The 22,327-nt window shown below is 43.2% G+C and overlaps 1 protein-coding gene across 4 annotated transcripts in view; it reads left to right on the forward strand.

The window, feature by feature from the left end:
* The window catches only part of slc6a1l (solute carrier family 6 member 1, like), a 100,483-nt gene extending 78,441 nt beyond the window's left edge, over positions 1-22,042 (forward strand). For all 4 annotated transcript variants that reach the window (XR_012402141.1, XM_021475277.3, XM_068220787.2 and 1 more), the window contains 4 exons: positions 12,874-12,976; positions 13,070-13,170; positions 13,263-13,430; positions 21,557-22,042. Coding sequence is in view for 3 of the 4 variants with exons in the window: in XM_021475277.3 (XP_021330952.1) it covers positions 12,874-12,976; positions 13,070-13,170; positions 13,263-13,430; positions 21,557-21,649 (465 nt within the window). In the remaining variant the exon portion in view is untranslated. The remainder of the gene's footprint in view (positions 1-12,873; positions 12,977-13,069; positions 13,171-13,262; positions 13,431-21,556) is intronic.
* The last annotated feature ends 285 nt before the right edge of the window (positions 22,043-22,327 follow it).

The raw sequence follows: 22,327 nt of genomic DNA on the forward strand, positions 1-22,327 counted from the left end.
CATGCCAACAAGAGATGAGTGGAGTTACTCCTGCTTTAAAAACATTGCAGTGCAATAAAAGAGCATTTTAAATAAAGCATTTTGTTCTCTCTTTGGGTGTGAACTCTTGAGTGTTGCCAGTATGGGACAGGCTGCCTTCCAGTTCACAACCACAACACAGTTCACTATGGCTCTGAATAGGTCAGAGGACAGGTTAATTTCCCTCATGCCTCCAGCTTCTCCACAGGATTCTGGAAGTATGGTAGGAGCTGCAGTCTCTTCTTCTACTTTTCCTTGAGATGCACTGCATGCTTCCATTTTGCAACAAGCATGCAGCTGCTGGTTCGTAGACTGAACCATGGCTACATTGCTATTGCCTGGAACTGTTGGCATTGTTTCATGCTGTCCGCCGGTCCCCCTCCAGTGCAGGAAGCAATATGCATACTGGTCTGGATGAACAGTATGTTGGTGGTTACTTATTTAAACCACCCGGAGGGCATAGACTTTAGCTGCATTTATTATTTTATAATGTTATACAATTGCATACTGTCCACATCCTTGCCCAGCTTAACCATGCAGCAGACAGGTTCTTGTGGCATCTTACATTCCTAGGAGAATGGTGACTCTACCCTTGCAGAGTCCAGCTAATTTTAGAGAAGCCCAGGCCAACCTGTTTACCTCTATGGATTTCACCCATTGCAAATGTCTCATTTCCTGAATAAGGTTTCCGTCCACACAGATGTGATGGCACATAGTTGGCTGCAGGGCATGTGCATATACAGTGGGTATGGAAAGTATTCAGAACATCTTAAATGTTTTACTCTGTGCCATTGCAGCCATATTGCATATTGCAGCCATTAGCTAAAATCATTACCCCATATTGACAGAAAAACACAGAATTTTTTATGTTTTTGCAGATTTATTAAAAAAGAATAACTGAAACATCACATGGTTTGAAGTATACAGACTCTTTGCTCAGTATTTAGTAGAAGCACCTCTTTTATCTAATACAGCCATGAGTCTTTTTGAGAAAGATGCAAGTTTTTTACCCCTGAATTTGGGCACCTGCTGCCATTCCTCCTTGCAGATCCAGTTCTGTGAAGTTGTATGGTAAACGTTTGTGGACAGCCATTTTTGGGTTGCTCCATAGATACTCAATTGGGTTTTAGTAAGGGATCTAGCTGGCCATTCAAGAACAGTCACGAAGTTGTTGTGAAGCCACTCCTTTGTTATTTTAGCTGCATGCTTAGAATCATTAACTGTTCGGAAGGTTAATCTTTGACCAAGTATGAGGTCCTGAGCACTCTGGAGAAGGTTTTCATCCAGATTATACCTGTACTTGGCCACATTCATCTTTCCCTCGATTCATTCTGTCCCTGCAGCTGAAAAATACACTATAACATGACGCTGCCACTTCACTGTTGGGAGTGTATTAGACAGGTGATGAGCAGTGCCTGGTTTTCTCCTCGCATACAACTTAGAAATAAAGACATGAAGTTCTATCTTGGTCTCACCAGACTGTATTTCCAATATAAAAAGTAATTTTGGACTGGATTTTTTAACCTTATATCACAGTCTTGGACATGTGAAAGATTAGTAAGAACATTGCCCTTGATGCATTGTTAGTTTTTGTGCAGCAAAAGATTTTCAGTTTTGCTCCCTAACTGTTGGCTGTTTTTGGCCCATTGACTTCCATTATAACCACTTTTTGTTATTACAAAACCCTGACACCATATAATCATGCATTTTTTTATTGTTGCTGGATGTTCCTGTAGGGAAGAGGTCAAATTTGTCATTTTTACTGTTGATCATCAATTGGCATTAATGACCCTTCAGATAGGCCTGTACCAAAAAAAAAAGCTTAGATTCTCAATTTTATATGGAGTACAACAGCAAATTAAAGTGTGTGTATTGGTGTCTGTAAATGTGTGAGAGTGACCTTTGCACACTTATTGACCTTTTCAGACTTATTGTGTGTAATGTGTTTGAAAAACCAAATATGCATATCAGTTATCAGAACTACATGGAGTACACAAGATCAAAAAGAAGTCATTCATTCATTCATTTTCTTGTTGGTTTAGTCTTTATTAAGCCGACAAGAGCCTATTAAGCCTTTATTAATCCAGAATCGCCACAGCGGAATGAACCTCCAACTTATCCAGCAAGTTTTTACGCAGCGGATGCCCTTCCAGCCGCAACCCATCTCTGGGAATCATCCACACACACACTCATACACTAAGGACAATTTAGCCTACCCAATTCACCTGTATCGCATGTCTTTGGACTGTGGGGGAAACCGGAGTACCCGGAGGAAACCCAAGCAAAGGCAGGGAGAACATGCAAACTCCACACAGAAACGCCAACTGAGGCGAGGTTCGAACCAGCGACCTTCTTGCTGTGAGGCGACAGCACTACCTACTGCGTCACTGCCTCGCTACAAAGAGAAGTACAAACTAAAAAAAAAAAAAACGAGGTAAGTGGATTTGCATGCCATTCGGCTGGTTATTTGCTGGTGTGAAGAGCAGCAAGCAACAGGATAAAGGGATTTCACTTGTACCAAAGTTTAAAAAATGGTTATGGAGCCTGACCCCTCCAGCGAGCTGAAGGATATATTGTCTTCTCCCTCTGACACTACAGACTCAGAAGGGTCAGATCCTGATTTTGTTGTCAGCATGACCAACCTTCATGGACGTTGCACGATGAGAAACTGGACAAGGGTGTCATCCACAGATCTTCCTGCCTACATGGGACTACTGATTTTTTTTTATCCAGCATTAAAACAGGTCCAAAGTGGAGTCTACGTTATTTTTTTTCTTGACAAGTAAGAAATCAATACTAGATTAATTAATCTAGTTAATTAATCTCTGGGTGGCGAGGCAGTGGCGCAGTAGGTAGTGCTGTCGCCTCACAGCAAGAAGGTCGGTGGTTCGAACCTTGGCTCATTTGGTGTTTCTGTGTGGAGTTTGCATGTTCTCCCTCCCTTCGTGTGGGATTCTTCCGGGTGCTCCGGTTTCCCCCACAGTCCAAAGATATGCGGTACAGGTGAATTGAGTAGGCTAAATTGTCCGTAGTGTTTGAGTGTGTGTGTGAATGTGTGTGTGGATGTTTCCCAGAAATGGGTTGCAGCTGGAAGGGCATCTGCTGCGTAAAAACTGGCTGGAGAAGTTGGCGGTTCGTTCCGCTGTTGCGACCCCAGATTAATAATGGGACTAAGCCGACAAGAAAATGAATGAATGAATAAATGAATCTCTGCAGCGGCCGCAACCCATCTCTATGAAACATCCACACACACTCATCCACTACGGACAATTAAGCCTACCCAATTCACCTGTACCACATGTCTTTGGACTGTGGGGGAAACCGGAGCACTCGGAGGACACCCACGCAAAGGCTGTGAGAACATGCAAACTCCACACAGAAACGCCAACTGAGCCGAGGTTTGAACCAGCAACCCAGCAACTTTCTTGCTGTGAGGCGACAGCACTACCTACTGCGCCCCTGCCTCGCCCTTAAACATGTTTATTGAATTATTAATTACTTGTTTTTTTTGGCATTGTGTTTATCAAGGCCAGGTTTTTCATGTGCGTGTGTGTGTGTGTCTTGTGTTTCCCTTCGTTATTTCTGCTTTGAAATCCTGATCTGTTCCTGCCATGGATGCTTTCTCAGTGACATGGCGAGCCACCCTCTCTAAAAAGATTGCACCTGGAAGTAAACTGATCCGTTGTTCAATGAACTGGTATAATAAAACATAATCTGCATCCATTATTACTTATTTTTGTTTTTATTCATTTTTTGGACTTGGACTTTTATTCTTTTTTTTTTTTTTGGAGCTCGTTCTGGACTGAATTTTTTGCATCGAACTGGAACTGAAAGAACTGAGAGTTCAACATTGAACTCTGAACCACATTTTTATTTTTATTTTATTTACATTCATTACAAATACAAAACGTGATTTGTGAAACTGAATTTGTTGAGATCTGAAATTATAAATTATAATTTGAAGTGTTGGTGACTTCAGTCTATTTTTTGAATTTTCTCCTTTTTTATTTTAGCTTTCGTAAAACTGAACTGTTTTTGACAGTTTATTTGTTTTATTTTATTTTCCCCATTTAATTTGGTAAAAAAAAATACTTTCCTCATTTATTTAGCTTTGTCTTTGAGCCTAAAATCTGTTATAATTTCTATGCACTTTTGTGAGGGAACAAAAATATTCTAATATCTCGTCCGAAAGAAAAAAAAATAGCAAATACTGCAGTAACGCATAGCTACGGGTGACACATTACATTGTCTGGTATGACTGTTTGGTTAACTCGCTTTCTGGGTTCACTACTTACTAGTTGTAGCAGCCCCATGGCATCAAAGAAGGAGGCAGAGAGTTCTCACTGATGCTTGCACGGTGATTTATTTCAATAGCATGAAACACTGCAAAGCTTCACTTGTCACCGTGTTGACAAGAACACCGTAAAACTACACAAACGAAAAAAAAACATTGTAAACAAATCACAAGAACATAAAGCATAATATAAACAGACATTCACAATACAAACAAACACAGTGCACCATTTAAACACAGTGCACAATTCAATAAACAACATCAAAGTAGCTGCAAACAATTATACAAACATACCTCGTTCCGCTTTGCCATAAAAGGGGAGCTAAACGGTTCTCATTCGTTAAGCTGCTGGAGTATGCTGCTCATATTTATTTTCAGCACGAGACAACAAACACCTGTTACACACCGGCCAATGCTGATTATAAGGTGCTGGATGGGGAGCTGCTAAGCCCAAATTACAGGCCGTTGCGCTCTAGTGGTGACTTAAGGATAGGGAGGATGGAGGTCATTACACTCCCACCAAATCATGTTATTGTGAATAAACAACCTAACACAAACATATCATACAGTACATGATTTCAACTTGAATGACCACCTATTAACATAAAATGCATTGCACCTACACTTTAGATTATGTAAAGAAATGGTCTGATGCAAGAAGGTCACTTTGTATAAACACTCACTCGCTCTCAAGCAGGACCACTAATTTTTGTACTGGTCTTTCAAGAATTGTAGGATTTGAGCACCGTTCTTGCTTTTTGTATGGTCTTCGATCCCCTATTTGAACTTTAACTCGTCGAACTAAACCATCATTTCCCTGAATTACTTCAACAACTCTACCTAATTGCCACTGATTTCTGGGCATCATTTCCTCTTTGATGATGATTATGTCATTGACTTTGAGATTGCGGCGAGGTACATGCCATTTCTGTCGTGTAGAAAGGTTGAGAAGGTACTCCATTTTCCAACGACACCAGAACTGCTCTATCAAATACTGAACTTGACGCCATCTTTTTGTGGCATACATGTCCTCTCTCTGAAAGTTCCGAGGAGGTGGAAGAGCAATCTTTGATTTCATTTGAATTAGATGATTTGGCGTTAGAGGTTCTAGAGATGAGGGGTCATTCAAACTGTTTACAGTCAACGGACGACTATTCATAATTGCCATTGCTTCATAAAACATAGTTCTCAAGGATGAATCATCAAGTCTGCCCGGACACTGAGCCAGGTTGGCATTTAGCACATTGCAAACGGTCCTTATTTGCCGCTCCCAGACTCCACTGGCATGACTTGCTGAGGGGGCATTAAAGACAAATTCACATTGGGCCTCATTAAGAAATAGTTCCAATGCCTTTACATCACATTCATTGAGAGCCTCTTTAAGCTCATTCCTGGCTCCCACAAAATTCGTGCCATGGTCACAACGTAACTGACGCACGGCACCACGAAGGCTGATGAAGCATCTCAGGGCATTGATGAAAGTGTCCCCAGCATCTCCACCATGTCTGTAGACGGATCCTCCAGCATTTCAATATGAACTGCTCGAGAGCAGAGACAAGTAAAGATAAGGCCATACCTCTTGTATTCTTTTCGACCCCTTTTTATAATGAACGGGCCAAAGCAGTCCATGCCAGAGTAAGAAAAGGGGGCAGAGACTTCAATACGCTCTCTAGGAAGCTCAGCCATCTGTTGTTCTTCTATTGGTCGCCGGAGCTTTCTGCACTGAACACATTTGTGAATTAATTTAGCCACCAATTTACTGCCACCGATTATCCAAAATTAATTTGCTCGAAGTTCCATGAGAGTTTGATACCTCCCTTGATGACAAACCTTTTTGTGATAGTGTGTCACAATAAGTTCTGTTATGTGACTATCCTTTGGCAGGATAACTGGATGCTTTAGCTCCTCACTCAAGGATGCCCCTTTCAACCTTCCTCCAACACAAAGAAGGCCTCTTCTCAATATTGGATTAAGTTGAAAGAGCATGCTCGAGTTTTGAAGAATTTTGTCTCCCTGAATCATCTTCATCTCACGAGAGAATGCCTTTTCTTGGACAAGCTTGATCAGGACCTCAGAAGCTTTTACCTGTTCTTCCACTGTGACAATGTCATTGGGTAATTTCTGACTTGAGGCCAGTCTTCTAATTCTAACGATCAGCTTAATAAGAGTTCTCCATGAAAAAAATCAATTGAATTGGTTGAGAAAGTCTGAACTATCACAGCAGCTAGTTGCAAGAGTATGAACAGCTCTGACCTCAGGATCACCTACCAACAAAGTATTGGAAGGGTTAGGTGGTGGGCACAATTCTTGTTCCCAAAGAAATTTAGGTCCTGAGATCCAAGATGACATGCATGTATCCGTTATGTCAAGGCCTCTCGAGCAGTGATCAGCTGGATTTTCAGATGTCCTAATATAATGCCATTGACTTACATCTGTGATGTCTCTGATTGCCTGAACACGATTCGCAACAAACACATGAAATCGCCTGACATATGCCAACACAACTTGAGAATCGGACAGTTCCAGTCTCGGGATGCTTTTGATTTTTGTTGGTGCTACTTTAGCTTTAGACATTACAAGACTGCAGTGGACTTCATTTCTATTATTTTTGAGCCTAAGGTAAGAACATGCACGTATCCTAGATTGCTTGCGTCTAAAAAAATTTGCAGTTCTGTCCTAACAATAGTGCCAAAGGATGGTGGATAATAACATCTTGAAATGCTGAAATACTTAAAATCTATAAGACTATCTTTCCATTCCTCCCACCGTGGGAGTAAGTCCCTGGGAGAAATGTCATCCCATTTGATGTTTCTACGACACAATTTTTGCAGGATGAGTTTTTCTTTCAGGAGAAAGGGTGAGACAAACCCAAGAGGATCGTACAAGGAGGCGACAACTGAAAGAATCCCCCTGCGTGTTGATGGCTGCTCCTTCAACTTGACATCAAAGGTAAACGTATCATTATCCATAGACCACTGGATGCCCAGAACATGTGCTGTTGTGTAGGGATTCAGATTTAATGCTTCGTTGGTATGTGCCCATTCTGAAGGATTCACACAGTTTAGGACTTCCCTTTTATTTGAATTGAATTTGTGAAGGTGTAGACCCCCACGCTTGCACAGGTCTTGGGCTTCAACTATTAACTCTTTAGCTTTGTGAATTGATGGAACAGAAATCAGCCAGTCATCAACATAGAAGTTTTTATTGATGAAGGAAGAGGCAGACGGATATTCAGACTTGTGTTGTTCTGCCAAAAATTTAAGACCAAAATTAGCGCAACCAGGAGATGAAGCTGCGCCAAATAGATGTACAGCCATCCTGTATTCTTGGGGCTCTCCCTCCATGTCTTCATTATCCCACCAAAGGAATCTTAAGAAGTCTCTTTCTTCAGGAGGAACAACAAACGGATGGAACATTTTTTCTATATCACATGTTACTGCGACAGTCTCCTTCCTGAATCTACACAAAACTCCAATTAAGGAATTAATTAAGTTTGGGCCAGTGAGAAGCATATCATTAAGAGAGACACCATGAAACTTTGCAGAGCAGTCAAAGACCACTCCTAATTTGCCTGGTTTATGGGCATGATAAATGCCATGGTGAGGTATATACCACACCGTTTCTCCATCAGGTATTGTAGGGGCTGGTTCTGCATGCCCCACCTCAAACATCTCTTTCATGAAACCTCTGTAACTAGCATAATACTGTGGATTAATTTTCAGCTTCCTTTTCAGATGTTGCAATCGTGCAAGGGCAAGTTTCTTGTTGTTAGGTAGTAAAGGAGGGTCATTACTCTTGAAGGGAAGAGGCAGCTGATAATGTCCATCATCATTCTGCTTGACATTTTCACTAAGAATTTGTATGAATTGGAAATCTTCTTGGGATACATGTTTTTCATCCGGACATCTCTCATTAAAATCAGACTCCAATATCCTCAAGATCTTGTTTGCCGATGGAACCAATAACTCCTTCACTGAAACTCTGTGAACAAACCTTTGGCTACCTGGTCTATCCAAATGGGGATTACAAAGGCCTATGATGCTCCATCCCAGTTCTGTTTTTTAGAGCAAAAGGCTCATTATCCTTACCAATAATTACTTCTGTTGGAGCTAAAGCAGTGGGGCAATCGTAACCTATCAATAATCCTATGTCACAGCTCTGTAATGGAGGCAACTCATGAGCTATATGCTTAAGATGAGGCCATTGTGTTGCGGTCTTTCTAGTTGGAATATAAGCCTTGTCCACAGGAATAAAGTCACAAGTATAGGCTTGCTGCACTTGAATACATTTTCCTCCCTGGAGTCCACGAACTTGAAGTCCACTAACCTTATAACTAAAAGTGACTGTATCTGTAGCTGTCATGGTGCTTAGTTTTAGCTTCACTGCTTGGCTGTTTACACGCAGCTCCTCCAGGAAATCCTTTAGGATAAAGGTTGAATCACTCTGTGTGTCGAGCAGGGCATATGTAAGAATTTCATTGTGGGGCTCTTCTACTGTTGAGAGGAACACAGGAATGATGCTAGACGTGGCAAAAGAACTTTGTGTTATTGCATGAGAATTAATTCTTTGAACTTCTTGACTTGTTTGCGCATCTGTAGGAACTGCTTCTGGTCTTTGTGCTTTGACAAGCCATTTGTCTCTATCTACATGTAGGCAAGTTGGATTGTGCAGGCCACATGTACCACAGATGTGTCTTCGTTTACAATTTTTTGTGATATGTCCTTTTCTTAAACACCCAAAACAGAGATGGTTCTCACGAATAAAAGATGTTTTCATATCTGTGGACTTTTCTGCAAAGATGGGGCATTTTGCTATATTGTGCGCTTCATTATTGCAAACAGAGCATGGTGACTTTAACTGGAAGTCCGATTTCTTTGGTGCTGAACCCTTAACCTGAGCCATCGTGTTCAAGGCCTTGGCTCTTTTGGGAAATTTCACAAATGGGGCCTTCAAACTCATCAGTAGTGAAGAGGTGACAGGGTTGCATGCTATCTTTATTCCCCTTTTAAAACCTCTACAAACCGTTTAAAGCTTGGGTAGTCACCAGACTTGTCTAACTCATCTACCACAATTTTGTTCCATTTGCGTACAATCCACTCAGGTAACTTTTTAAGTAATTTGTAATTTTCCTCACAGTCATTCAAAATGTCCAACCCTTTACATGAGGAACAGCTTCCACACATCCTTGTAGAAAGTCTGTAAATTCTCTTAACGCCAGAGGATCGTTAGCTCCAATCTTAGGCCACTTCATGAGTCTGTCTCTAAAAGCTCTCAGAACAATGAACGAGTTACCATATCTCTCTTCCAGAACCTTCTAGGCGCCTTGATATGCATCTTCAGAGTTTCTATAAAAGAAACCCTCAACAGCCTTGCGGGCTTCTCCAGCAAGATAGGCCTTTAAGTAGAACATTTTCTCACTCGCAGAAATTGACTTGCAATCAATAAGTGCAATAAAGGAAATTTTCCAGTCAATGAATTTTAGTGGATTGCCAGTAAAGGTTGTTGGTTCTGGTGTAGGTAGTCGACTTATGCTCAGAGAGTTTATAAATGCTTGAGTTAGGTTTGCTACCTCTTCAGTTTTCTGCACCTCCTGAAATGCCTGATGTGAATGAAAAGACGGTGCCTCAGGATTTAGCTGGAACTTGCTATCAGCTTCTAGAAGACTGGGTCTAGTAACACTGCTCCTTTCATCCTCACAGTCTTCAAATTCATTATATGCCCTTACACGAGCTGCAGCTACCTTGACTTCCTTATCAACCTTTAGCATCTGCAGCCTCATTCTCTCCTTCTCAAGTCTTTCACTCATTTCTGCTTCCATTTGTTTTATTTCAGCAAACATCTTTGCTTCACTTCGCTTCCAGTCATTTTGTATTTTCTGTAGTTTCGCTTGTTGATCATAAATTTCTTTCATTGCATTAGCTTGCTCTACCTTGGCTGCTAGCTCAGCCTCTGCATCAGCTCGCTTACTGGAAGTTTTGGAAGAACTTTTTGACTGGCTTTCCAAGCTTGGACATGATTCTGAAATTACAGTTTCAGTATTTGTGCAACCAAAGACAGATGCATGCTCATCCTTGTTGAATATTTGTCTTGTTTTCTCTTTAACAACCACTTCATTATGAATCTCATCACAAGTTTCAATTCGGTTGCTAACTAAATCACAAATTTCTGCAGTTAAGGTGGTGCAAGCGTCTACTTTTCTGACAATTTCTGTGGTTGTAGTACGATTGCGCAGCAAAGGAGCATAACACTGATTAACTAAATCTTGTTTGCTTTGAATATTTCTTTGAATTAGATCAAGATTTTCACAAGTGCATAAAGACTTTAATTTTGACCTACTTTCTTTAGCCATTAGCTTCCAGCAGTCATAAGCTTTGTTAAATGCTTTATGATGCTTCTTTGCTTCCTCATTATGCATCTCCAGGCCCTTTTCTGTTAGACTACCCTTTCGTGAACTGCGCCTGATTTGCTGATTTTCTGTGGGAACAACTGATAATTCTGCTGGGAGTGACATTTGACTTGCTTGCTCAGCTGTTTGCTTTATTGTGTCTTCCATTTTAGTTTGTCTTTAATTGCAAAGAGCGGCAGTAACCTTCTTGCATCAGACCATCTTTATAATCAGACACTCCAAATAGAAGCGAACAGATATAAAAGGCAAATGTCTAACAACTCTACAGATTAAACATTCAGAAATTTGACAGAATTAGACTTTAAATTGTATAAATGCATATAAAATGTAATGCAAATAACATCTTAGTGTATATTTTGAGAAAAACATTAATATTGTCAGCCTTTTAGTGATTAATCACAAACTAATTCACTTTTAAATACCTTGAAATGATTTACATACCTTAAATAATTTTAAATACTTTAAATACCTTTTAATACTTTAAATACCTTCAAATACTTTAAATACAATCAAATACTTTAAATACCTTCAAATATCTTTAACAGTTACCTTTAAAACCCACAATTACACATCTTCAATAACTTTAGAAAATTTTAAAGATGCATTAAAGTCTCATTTGTTATAAGAGTTTCAACCTATAAAAGTTAAATCACTCAATATTTAAGAGTTCAATTTGTGATTAATGTCACTTCTCTTGCTTTAATCCGGAGCCCAAGTCTGTAACTGTAGAAATGACTTTATCTGCTGTCTTCTGGCTTTTATTGCGTGCACAGCACCCAGCGTTGCCCGTCCGATATGCCGACCAGTCTGTTGCACGCGTGATGAAACAGCAGCGTTCTGCGTTGAAAGCCTCCGACGCCACGTCACACACACATGATGAAACAGCAGCGCCTCACAATGAAAGCCTCCGATGCAGCGTCAAACACGCGATGAAGCAGCAGCGCGAAGCGATGAAAGCCTCAAATGACGGCGAGTTTTACTGTAGCAGCCCCATGGCATCAAAGAAGGAGGCAGAGAGTTCTCACATGCTTGCACAGTGATTTATTTTAACAGCATGAAACACTGCAAAGCTTCACTTGTCACCGTGTTGACAAGAACACCGTAAAACTACACAAACCGAAAAAAAAAACATTGTAAACAAATCACAAGAACATAAAGCATAATATAAGCAGACATTCACAATACAAACAGACACAGTGCACCATTTAAACACGGTGCACAATTCAATAAACAACATCAAAGTAGCTGCAAACCATTATACAAACATACCTCGTTCCGCTTTGCCATAAAAGGGGAGCTAAATGGTTCTGATTCGTTTAGCTGCTGGAGTATGCTGCTCATATTTATTTTCAGCGCCAGACAACAAACACCTGTTGTTACACACCAGCCAATGCTGATTATGAGGTGCTGGATGGGGAGCTGCTAAGCCCAAATTACAGGCCGTTGCCCTCTAGTGGTGACTTAAGGATAGGGAGGATGGAGGTCATTACACTAGTGATCCCATATGCTAATATTAGCCTCAGTTACTATAACATATTCAGCTGCTGTGGTGCTTTACATACATTTTCTTAATATGTAGTTCAGTTATACCTCAGAGTGATCGAATGAAAGGGATCTTCATGGTTACAAATGTGACCAACATTCCTTGAAGGAAATAATAAGAGGGAATGGAGATGTTATATCTCATTGCCACAGTAGCTGAATCCCCAGTTGAATGCTAAGCCACACTTGACTCCACATTGATACCCTGAAGTGATGTCGCACATGAGGTTCTTACATATATACTTAAATGTCTGCACCTGTGAGATTGCGTTTGCCAATTCCAAAGGCATTTCATTGGCTGTTTCTCTTGTGGTTTGCTTAGTCTGTCATTCCAACATAATATCTACATTCAAGGGTTACCTCCATAAATGAGAATTTTTCTTACAAGTGCCAATTTGTTACAATGGCTACCTATTCTGTTTGCCTGTCATTTGTTTTGTGTAGTTCACTGTTAATTATCTTAATTTATAAGTTTGGTTTGTGCCTGCATTCTGCTTAAAGTGTATTTATGTTTGCTAAATAAAGACCCTTTTTTATTTAATTAATTAAAGTCAATTGTGTTGAATTGCTATCACAACTGAGACTGATTGTGTTTTTGTTGTTGTTTTTTTAGGGTGGCTTATATGTGTTTAAACTGTTCGACTACTACTCAGCCAGTGGAATGTGTCTTCTTTTCCTGGTCTTCTTTGAGACAATCTCCATTGCTTGGTTTTATGGTACTTTTGTTCAATGTTGTCACTGTTTTTGATCTCTAGCTTGGGTGAAAAGGTTGGATTTTTAAAGTTGGATATATTTTCTTTTTTCTTCAGGTGCAGAGAAGTTTTATAAAAATATTGAAGAGATGATTGGTTATAGGCCTTGTGGCTTTTGGAAACAATGCTGGATTTACTTTACTCCAACCATTTGTTTGGTAAGCACTTTATCACACAAACTATATTGATGTCATTTTTTAAACTAAATTAATGATACATTTTTAATCATTCTGGCTTTTCTGTTTTGCAGGGTGTTTTTACGTTCAGTGCCATAGAAATGACTCCGCTGACACTGGGGAAGTATGTGTACCCAGCCTGGGGTCAGGGAGTTGGCTGGCTAATGTCCCTTTCTTCAATGGTACTGATACCCGGTTATATAATCTACATGTTCTTCTCTACCAAAGGCAACATCCGACAGGCAAGGTTTTTCATGGATTTAATTTATACAACCCTAAATCAGAAAAAAAGTTGGGACAGAATGGAAAACGCAAAAAAAAAAAAAAAAAAAAAAGCAGTGATTTCTAAATTTTCTTTGATTTGTATTTCATTGCAGACAATAAAACAAATAGTAATTAATGTGAATCAATGTGTTCTTAACAATTTGTATTGTTTTGTTTAGTTTTTTTAAACACATTTTCCAATTTTGGTTCTTGCAACACATTTCAAAAAAAGTTGGAACAGTAAAACATTTGCCACTTTGTAATGTTGAAACTTTTTTAACAACACATAAAAGACATTTACGGATGGAAGACACCAAATGATAGTGTAATTTGGTCCCATTCTTCCAGCAAACAAGTTTAAGTTGGGAAACATTACAGGGTCTTCAATTTTTCAATTTTGTACTTCAAAACGTGTCACACATTCTCTGTTGGAGACAGGCCTTTCAAGTATCTGTTATGCTCTTTAATCCACACTCAGGACTTTGTAATTTGTTCATGATGTGGTTTTGCATTGTCTTGTTGAATTATGCATGGGTGTCCCTGGAATCGAAGCCAGCATATTGTGCTCCATAATCTCTATGTACGTTTTAGCATTAACGGTGCCATCACAGAGGTGCAATTTACCTTTTCTCTGACACAACCCCATACAATGACAGACCCAGGCTTTTGAACTTATTGCTTAAACACTTTTTTTAAAATGTGTTACAAGAACCAAAATTGGAATTGAAAAAGTGTTTGAGAAGAAAATAAATACATAAATAACGTTCGAGGTTACAGATGTAACCCTTCGTTCCCCGAGGAGGGGAACGGAAGTGCTATAAGTGGATTTGATTTGAAAATCCACGTATGGGAGGTTTCGGTTCAGAAGCCGCTTGTCTGAAGGAGTATTGAACAGGCCAATGAATGCAATGAATTGGCAGCGTAAGCTTGCACAGGTGTGCTTCATTGCCAATTATCCCAGCATATAAGCACACCTGGAGCGAGCAGACGCCATCCTTTTAAGCTGAAGAGACTTTCAAACAGCTAAGGGACAGACATTATGGCGACGGAGTATAGCACTGAAGTTCCCCAACCGAAGGGGAACGTTCGAGGTTACAGAAGTAACCCTTCGTTCCCCGAGGATTTGAGTGGATTTGATTTGAAAATCCACGTATGGGAGAACTATGGAAAGCGCCATAATGACTGCACCTTACCAATGCCCCCGATGAGGGGATAGTCAAGCAAACGTGACGCACCCACATCATGGGAGGCGCGGTGTCCCTGGCCCTAATTTATCCTACTTTAACAGAAGTTTTACGGATTCAGATATATTTTTGGGAAGTCGTGAGCGTCTAGATAATTCTAGGAAAATACGACAGTACATTGGGAAGCATGCAATCCCGATAGGGAGGACGCTGCAGAGGCCATCCGCTACCCAAGAGGGGAATAGATGGCAGAATTTACATATGGACTAGCCCTAAGAAGGAGGAGTACGCATAGAAAAAAAAAAGTGGTTAGCGAAGAGGGAAGACATGGGTCAACCAAGGGGGGGGGGGGGGTTGTTTGGGGGGGACTTAACCGTGGCGGAATAAGCATATGGGGTTGCCTAGTGGGGATCACGCATAGCAGGCACCTAAACCCAAAACGCAGGCTGACCAGTTGGCAGACCAACAATGTAGTGGGCCAGCAGGTGACTCCACCGCTGAGTCAGTGCTGGGGGCCACGGAGGAATATGCAGGGCTCACCTGACGGGGAACTTTACTGACAGATAAAAAGGCGTATGTACCTCCGTGTTAGGGAGAATGGCGCAGCAAGCGTGTTTCAACACCCTACCGAGTTGTTTCCTCAATCACCAAAGGGTTACCGAATACCCTTGAGGAAACCAGCTCCACTCGCAGATTGTGAAACCTTGCAAATGTGTTGGGTGTCGCCCAGCCCGCAGCTCTACAAATGTTTGTTAGAGAGGCGGCGCATGCGTGCGCCTGAGAGGATGCGAAGCTCCGAGTGGAGTGCGCACGCACTCTCGGGGGACGCGGCTCACCTTGGCTCTGATAAGTGAGAGAATTATGGAACAAAATCAATGCCGAACGTCTTGAATTAAAAAGCTTGTTAAATATCACAAACTGAAACTGAAAAAAAAAAAATACACCGTATTAACAAGTTCTTGCATTTTAATGACTTGAATTCCAGGGTTTGTATTTTTAGGTCCTGAAATTTAACATATCTGTTTATTTAAGCTGTGAATTTTTCAACGAAAAATATTTCAAACACGTTTTCATACTTAAAAATTTATGAATGAATGGAAGCGAATTTATGGAAGCGAATATTTGAACTGAAATAAAATTAACTGAAAATGACCTTTTGAATATTATACATCGTATTTTTAAAGGGTATTGAATATTTTGTAATTAAAATCTGAAAATTGAATATGAATTATAGAATTTTTAAGAATGGCATCCACAATCCAGTGGGAAAACTTATTTCGGTACGGCACTTCCCTGCTGCCGACCGCCATAACAGACGAAGAGCTGCTCAGATGATCTAAACTCTGAGTGCGGTTCGGGTAATACGCAAGACGCGAACTGGACAATAAAGAAAGGGCTGGGTCTGCCTCCTCCGAGGGCAGCGCTTGCAGGCTCACTACCTGGTATTAAAACGGAGTGGTAGGAACCTTGGGCACATATCGCAGGCGGGGTCTCAGGACGTGGGAGAAAGCCAGCCCAATTACAGGCACGAGTCACTGACCGAAAAAATGCCTCCGGGTCCCCGACCCTCTAATCAATATCAACGCGACCAGCAGAGCTGTCTTTAGGGACAGAAAGATACTGAGTCAAGGATCGAAGGGATCTGACGCGGCTCGTGTAACGAGGGCGAGATCCTAACAGGGCATGAGAGGGGGCGGGGTGGATTAATTCACTGATGATGAGGTTGTCCGTTCCCACGGTGCTGCCAGCCACCGCGTCATGAGAGCAGAGATGGCAGCCACGTAACCTTGAGTGTGGAGGGCGACAGCCTGCTCTCCAGCTTCTCTCGGCGTAAAGAAAGCACAACGCTGATCTGGCAAATTACGGGGGTCTTTTCTGCGAGAGACGCACCATTCAGTAAATAGACTCCACTTCAGGGCATAGGCGCGCTCGTGGAGGGGGCTCTAGCCCGAGTGACTGTAATAGCCACCGCAATTGGAGGTTACCTAAGTCTTCCTTGCGTCTTAAGGACCTCCAAAGATCGGCGAGGGTGCCAAATGGTGCCCTGTCCCTGAGAGAGTAGGTGCTCTCTCGAAGGGAACTGCCAGGGGAGGGAGGAGGAGGGAGAGCCAGCAACCTGTTCCTCGTCCTCCCTGACCTTGCACAGTAACTGCGCGAGCAGGCTCACTGGGGGAAACGTGTATTTGCGCATGCCCCGAGGCCAGCTGTAAGCCAGTGCATCCGTGCCGAGAGCACACGGTCAGGGAAAAAACATCTGGCAACGAGCGATCTCGGGGGAAGCAACAGATTGATCTGGGCTTCCCCGAATCGCGCCCATATCAGCTGAACAGACTCGGGGTGGAATCTCCATTCTCCAGGACGTAAGGCTGCCGTGAGAGCGCATCAGCTGCACGGTTGAGCTTGCCTGAAAATGAATGGCGTGCCGCGATTTCAGCCGCGGATGACTCCAGAGGAGCAGACGGCGGGCGAGCTGAGACATGCGGCGAGAGCGCATACCCCCCATACGGTTGATAAACGCCGCCGCCGTACTGTTCGTCCTGACCAACACGTGTTGCTGCTCCAGCACCGGAAAAAAAAAACGGTGGAGAGCGAGGAACACTGCCAACAGCTTCAGGCGATATGCCAATGCAACTGGGTACCTTTCCACAGGTCCGCAGCCGCATGCCCGCAACGCACAGCCCCCAGCCCGTGTTGGAAGCGTCTGTTGAAACGACAACAAGACTGGACACCTGTCCTAGAGGCACTCAGGCCTGTACGAACGAGGGGTCGCTCCAAGGGCTGAGGGCGCGGCGACACAGCGCAGTAACAAAGACTCGGTGTGCCATGCACGTCTGGGGACTTAATCATGAAGCCAGTGCTGAAGTGGTCTCATATAGAGTAATCCGAGCGGCGTGAAGCGGCTGCGAATGCCATATGCCCCAGGAGCCTCTGAAATAGTTTCAGTGGGACCACTATTTTTCTGTCGAGCTCTCTCAGCACAGAGACAGCACAGCATCAGCTGAGCGCGCTCTCCGGAGAGGCGCGCTGCCATGGTGACCGAGTCCAGCTCCAGCCCGAGAGAAGAGATCCTCTGCATGGGGCGAGTTTGCTCTTTTCTCGGTTGACCTGAAACCCCAGCAGGTGGAAGTGCCGGAGCACTTTGTCTCTGTGCATAATCAATTGGTCCGAGAGTGGGAAAAAATCAGCCAGTCGTCAAGAAAATTGAGTATACGGATGCCCACGAGCTGAAGGGGCGCTAAGGCACCCTCCGCGGGGTTGGTGAGGACCCGCGGAGACAGAGAGAGCCCGAAGGGGAGGGCTTTGTATTGCCAAGCTCGACCTTCAAACGCAAACCGCAGAAACTGATGGTGGCGAGGAAGAGTGGAGACATGGAAATACGCTTCCATCAGGTCTAATGCTGCAGCCCAACCAAAAGGACAAACGCACCGGAGGATGCGCTTCCGCGTGAGCCCTCTGACCGGCAGCTTGTGCAGACAGTGGTTCAACACGCGCAGATCTAGGATTGGCCGTGACCCACCGCTCTATTTGGGCACGATGAAGTGTGGGCTGTAAAACCCGCTCTCCATCTCGGTTGGAGGGAGCGGCTCGATTGCATCCCTCGCCAGGAGGACAGCAATCTCCTCTTGCAAGACAGGGGCGGACAGGGGGCTGACCCTGGTGAATACACACCCGTGACTTGGGGGGCCGTTTTGCGAACTGGATCGCATTACCGAGTCTGATTGTGCGTATGAGCCACCGCGAAGAGCTGGCCCGCGCTAACCAGGCAGGCAGAGCTCTCGCTAATGGACTCATCGCTACAATCGCTGACGTACCAGCAGCGGGGCAGCGCGGAGTGGGTGTGCTGATCCGGAAGCGCGCGGGTCCCACGGAAGAGCTGGAGGTGAGAGATTTGCTCTCACTCCACACCCGAGCTCTGGAGGGGAGACTTGAGGGGTGGGAGAAAGGAGACCGTCCTCCCAGTGCTCGTGAGCCACTGGCGAAACGCACCGAATCTGCAAGCTAGAAAGCATAGCGATCCAGACTGGCAGATTTCGGGCTGTCACATTCGGGGAAGTGGAAAAGTGCTCTTTCATAATGTTTACATGGTAGTAAAAAGTGTCGTTGGAAATGGGGCCCCGCCCTACAGCGGGAAAAGAGCAAGTTCTCTCTTCTCCAGATGGCCTGTCCCAGGGACGCTTCGCGGTCCGTTGCCAGAGTTAGCGGCGTTCTGGCCAGGGGGGCTGCCTGCTTCTGAGGTGCTCGACGCGCTCGCTTCGCCAGAGGCGTGTGCGGGGGGCGGTGCAGCTCTCGTAGGCGGGCGCCTTCGGCGATGAGCAGGAATGAATGGCACGGCGGGCGGAGTGGCTACAGACCGCCGATAAGACAATACCCATCAACTGCTCTCTCACCGCCTTGAATTCCTGGGGGAATTCACAGACGGTGTCGCCGAACATGGCTTGGGATTTGGGAAAGTCAAGAAAGCGGACTTTGTCGACTTCGCGCATATCAGCCAGGGGTGGCGTTCTTGGATCACTAATGTGGACATCATCCTCCCCAACGCACACGCAGCGGACTCAGTAGTCCGAAGAGCTAAGTCGGCGACGGTGCGAAGCTCGTAAGCCTGGGTTGGACCCACCCTCGTGCAGCTTGGCCAGCGCCTGCCTTGTAAGCTCTAGCTCCGAGGGAGGCAGATAACTTATAGGCTTTGGATGGGAGACGAGGCGGACCCCGCCAAGGAGAGGCACCGTGCGGATTGACCGCCATCGCGCACTCAACCTGAGGAATCGCCACATACCCCCTGGCCGTTCCACCATCGAGAGTGGTGAGGGTGGAGGGACACGCAGCACGAGCAGAAAAAAGTGCCCTTCAAGACCGCGTGAGCCTACTGTGCACCTCCGGGAAGAAGGGAATGCCCCTCTAGTCGGTCCGGCCGCAGAGCTTGGGGATAAACCATCTCCAACCCACGGCCGAAGCAGCCCGGGAAAGCACGGCTAACATGTCCGTTTCAGGATCCGTTGTGACAGCGCTCACCTGCCCGGAGGGGGCGAGCGGGTCTGGATCATCATCGGACAATGAAAGCCCACCCTCCGATGCCGCGGTGGACGTCTGGTCTCCGGTGTCATCGGGCGTAAGGGCTACCATCTGTTAGAAGGATCGCTTTCCCCGTCCGAAGATTGGATAGAGCGCTTAGAGGAGCGGAAGGTCCGCGGGCCCGTGGACGATGGATTATCTCTCATTGAACCCTCAGATCTGCCCGAGTGCCCGCTGCAATGCAGGGGACAACTGGGGTGGTTTGCCCTTTTGCAAAGGCTAGCGGCGATCTTCACTACGCAACAGTCATGGCATCGCAATGATGACATGAACTGCCTGCGAGCAGCGCATTAACTTGCTGGACCCCCCAGGCATGCAACGCAGTGCCCGTGCCCATCATCCGAGGACAGGAAACTACCACATCCAGAAACGCACAGTCGGAGCGCCGTCCTGAAAAGGACGTGTTGCACGACTGTGTTGCTCTCTTTGTGAAATTGCAACTTTATACGCACCGCTCTGGAGGACCGACCCAAAGAACGCCAGGCAAGGGAGAAACCCAGCTCGACCGTCTGCCGCTGCGTATACACACCCTGGACCAGGAGAATGCACTCGTTCGCTCGGAATCGCTGGATCACAGCAGGAGGAACCCTCATCGACTCGATCAGAAAGTCTCTGAAGCGAAAAGGATGGCGTTTGCTCGCTCCAGGTGTGCTTATATGCTTGGATAATTGGCAATGAAGCACACCTTTGCAAGCTTACGCTGCCAATTCATTGCATTCATTGGCCCGTTCAATACTCTTTCAGACAAGCGGCTTCTGAACCGAAACCTCCCATATGTGGATTTTCAAATCAAATCCACTTATAGCACTGAAGTTCCCCAACCGAAGGGGAACAACTTATACATTACATAGTGTTTGTTGTAATGTCTACAATGAAGTACACGTAAGTTAAAGTAAATTTGAAAATTACAACTACTTTCTTTTTTTATTTGTATATTCCATACTGTCCCAACATGTACTGAGTTGTTTTACATTTGAGGTTGTATGTTTAAACAATGAGCACTTTTGTTTCATACCTTCATCTTTTCAAATTTGCAAACAGCTTCCAAATGTGCTTTCCTGAATGTTAACCTCTAACCATCCCTTCTTCATTCACATTTTCATAATTGGAAGCTAGTGTGGACTTCCTTCTCATCTGCATTCCTTCCATCTTCCATCCCTTCAAAAGTCCTTCGTTGAACTAGCAATGTTCTGTCTGAAGGTCTTTCTTCTTAAACGTTTATGTTTTATTTGTTTCTTTTACTTTTGAATTTATTTATTTATCTTTTAACCGCCTCCCTTCCAAATCCTAATATTTTCTTCTTAATTTCTAAAAAAAAAACAAAAACATTTAAAGTAACTTAAACAACTTGCATAGTTCCTTTAATTACTTTTTCCAAACAAACATTTAAATTTTCAAATGTGCTTAATTCATTAGATCAGATTAGATTACATTCAACTTTATTGTTATTACACATGTACAAGTACAATGCAACGGAATGCAGTTTAGGTCTAACAAGCAGTGCAATAGCACCAAGTGCAGGATACAGGTATAAGTTATAAAGTGCAGTTATAGAAAAACTATGGTGACATTTATAGATGGATGTACTATCAACATTATATGCAGGTTGTAAACTCCAATGCCACTTGATTTATTCCAAACAGACTTGCAAACTGCTGAATATTTAAATGCAATTCCTTTCCTTCTTTCTAACTTCTAAATGACCTTTGGAATGCTTTCATTTTGAAGTTGCAGTTAATTTGAAATTATAAATATATAATATAAAACTTGCTACAATTTATCTAACTTTATAATTCATTGGTAAATTACATTAATTATACTGGTTTCTGTTTTTTTTTTTTTCTTTTCAGCGGTGGCACAAGATGACTAAACCTACAGAGCTCACAACCTCAGATGTCAATGATCTCACACATACAGGGATTATGGATGAAGCTTCTGTCTGACATCACTCTCTTTCCTGTCAAATGACCTTTAAATACCAATTGCAAAACAATACCCCTCTATTTATTTTCTATTTATTTAAATCAAAAAATACACTGAAATGGGCTATGTGTTTGTAAGTCTGTTTTCCTAATTTCTTTCTGCACATTCATTCCTGTAATAAGAGGGGGCTGCAGTATATTTGTGGATAAATTAATTGCATCTAAACAAATTGTTACATTCTTGTGTTATTTTCACAGAAATTCTTTTTCTCACAGAATTTAGACCAGGATGAGGAATGAATGCTTTTCTTTAGACTATTACTCTCAGTTTGAGCAAATGTGATATTGCAGTGGCTTATTTGAAGGCCACACATGTTTATTCTTTGTAGAACATATAAAACTAAATGAAACCCATTATCCATCTAATTTTTGAAAAAAAAAAAAAAAAAAAAAGCTGGAAATAAGACTGAAAATTAGTTTTCTCTGATTTATGGGCAAAGTTATAATATTTTAGGAAGCTTGGGTGCTTTTTTTGCAAATTAACAGTACTTGGGTTAGTTTTTTTTTTCAAATTACATTAAGATGCTGTTATGTAGCAGGTTGTAACGAGGAGACTGACACGGAGGGATCCATTATGCAGTATTTATTGCTCAAGCACTTATTCACACACACAATATGCACTAACGTGCAGACACACAA

The sequence above is a fragment of the Danio rerio genome, chromosome 4 (assembly GCF_049306965.1).
Source record: "Danio rerio strain Tuebingen ecotype United States chromosome 4, GRCz12tu, whole genome shotgun sequence".
In the NCBI taxonomy this organism is placed as follows: Eukaryota; Metazoa; Chordata; class Actinopteri; order Cypriniformes; family Danionidae; genus Danio; species Danio rerio.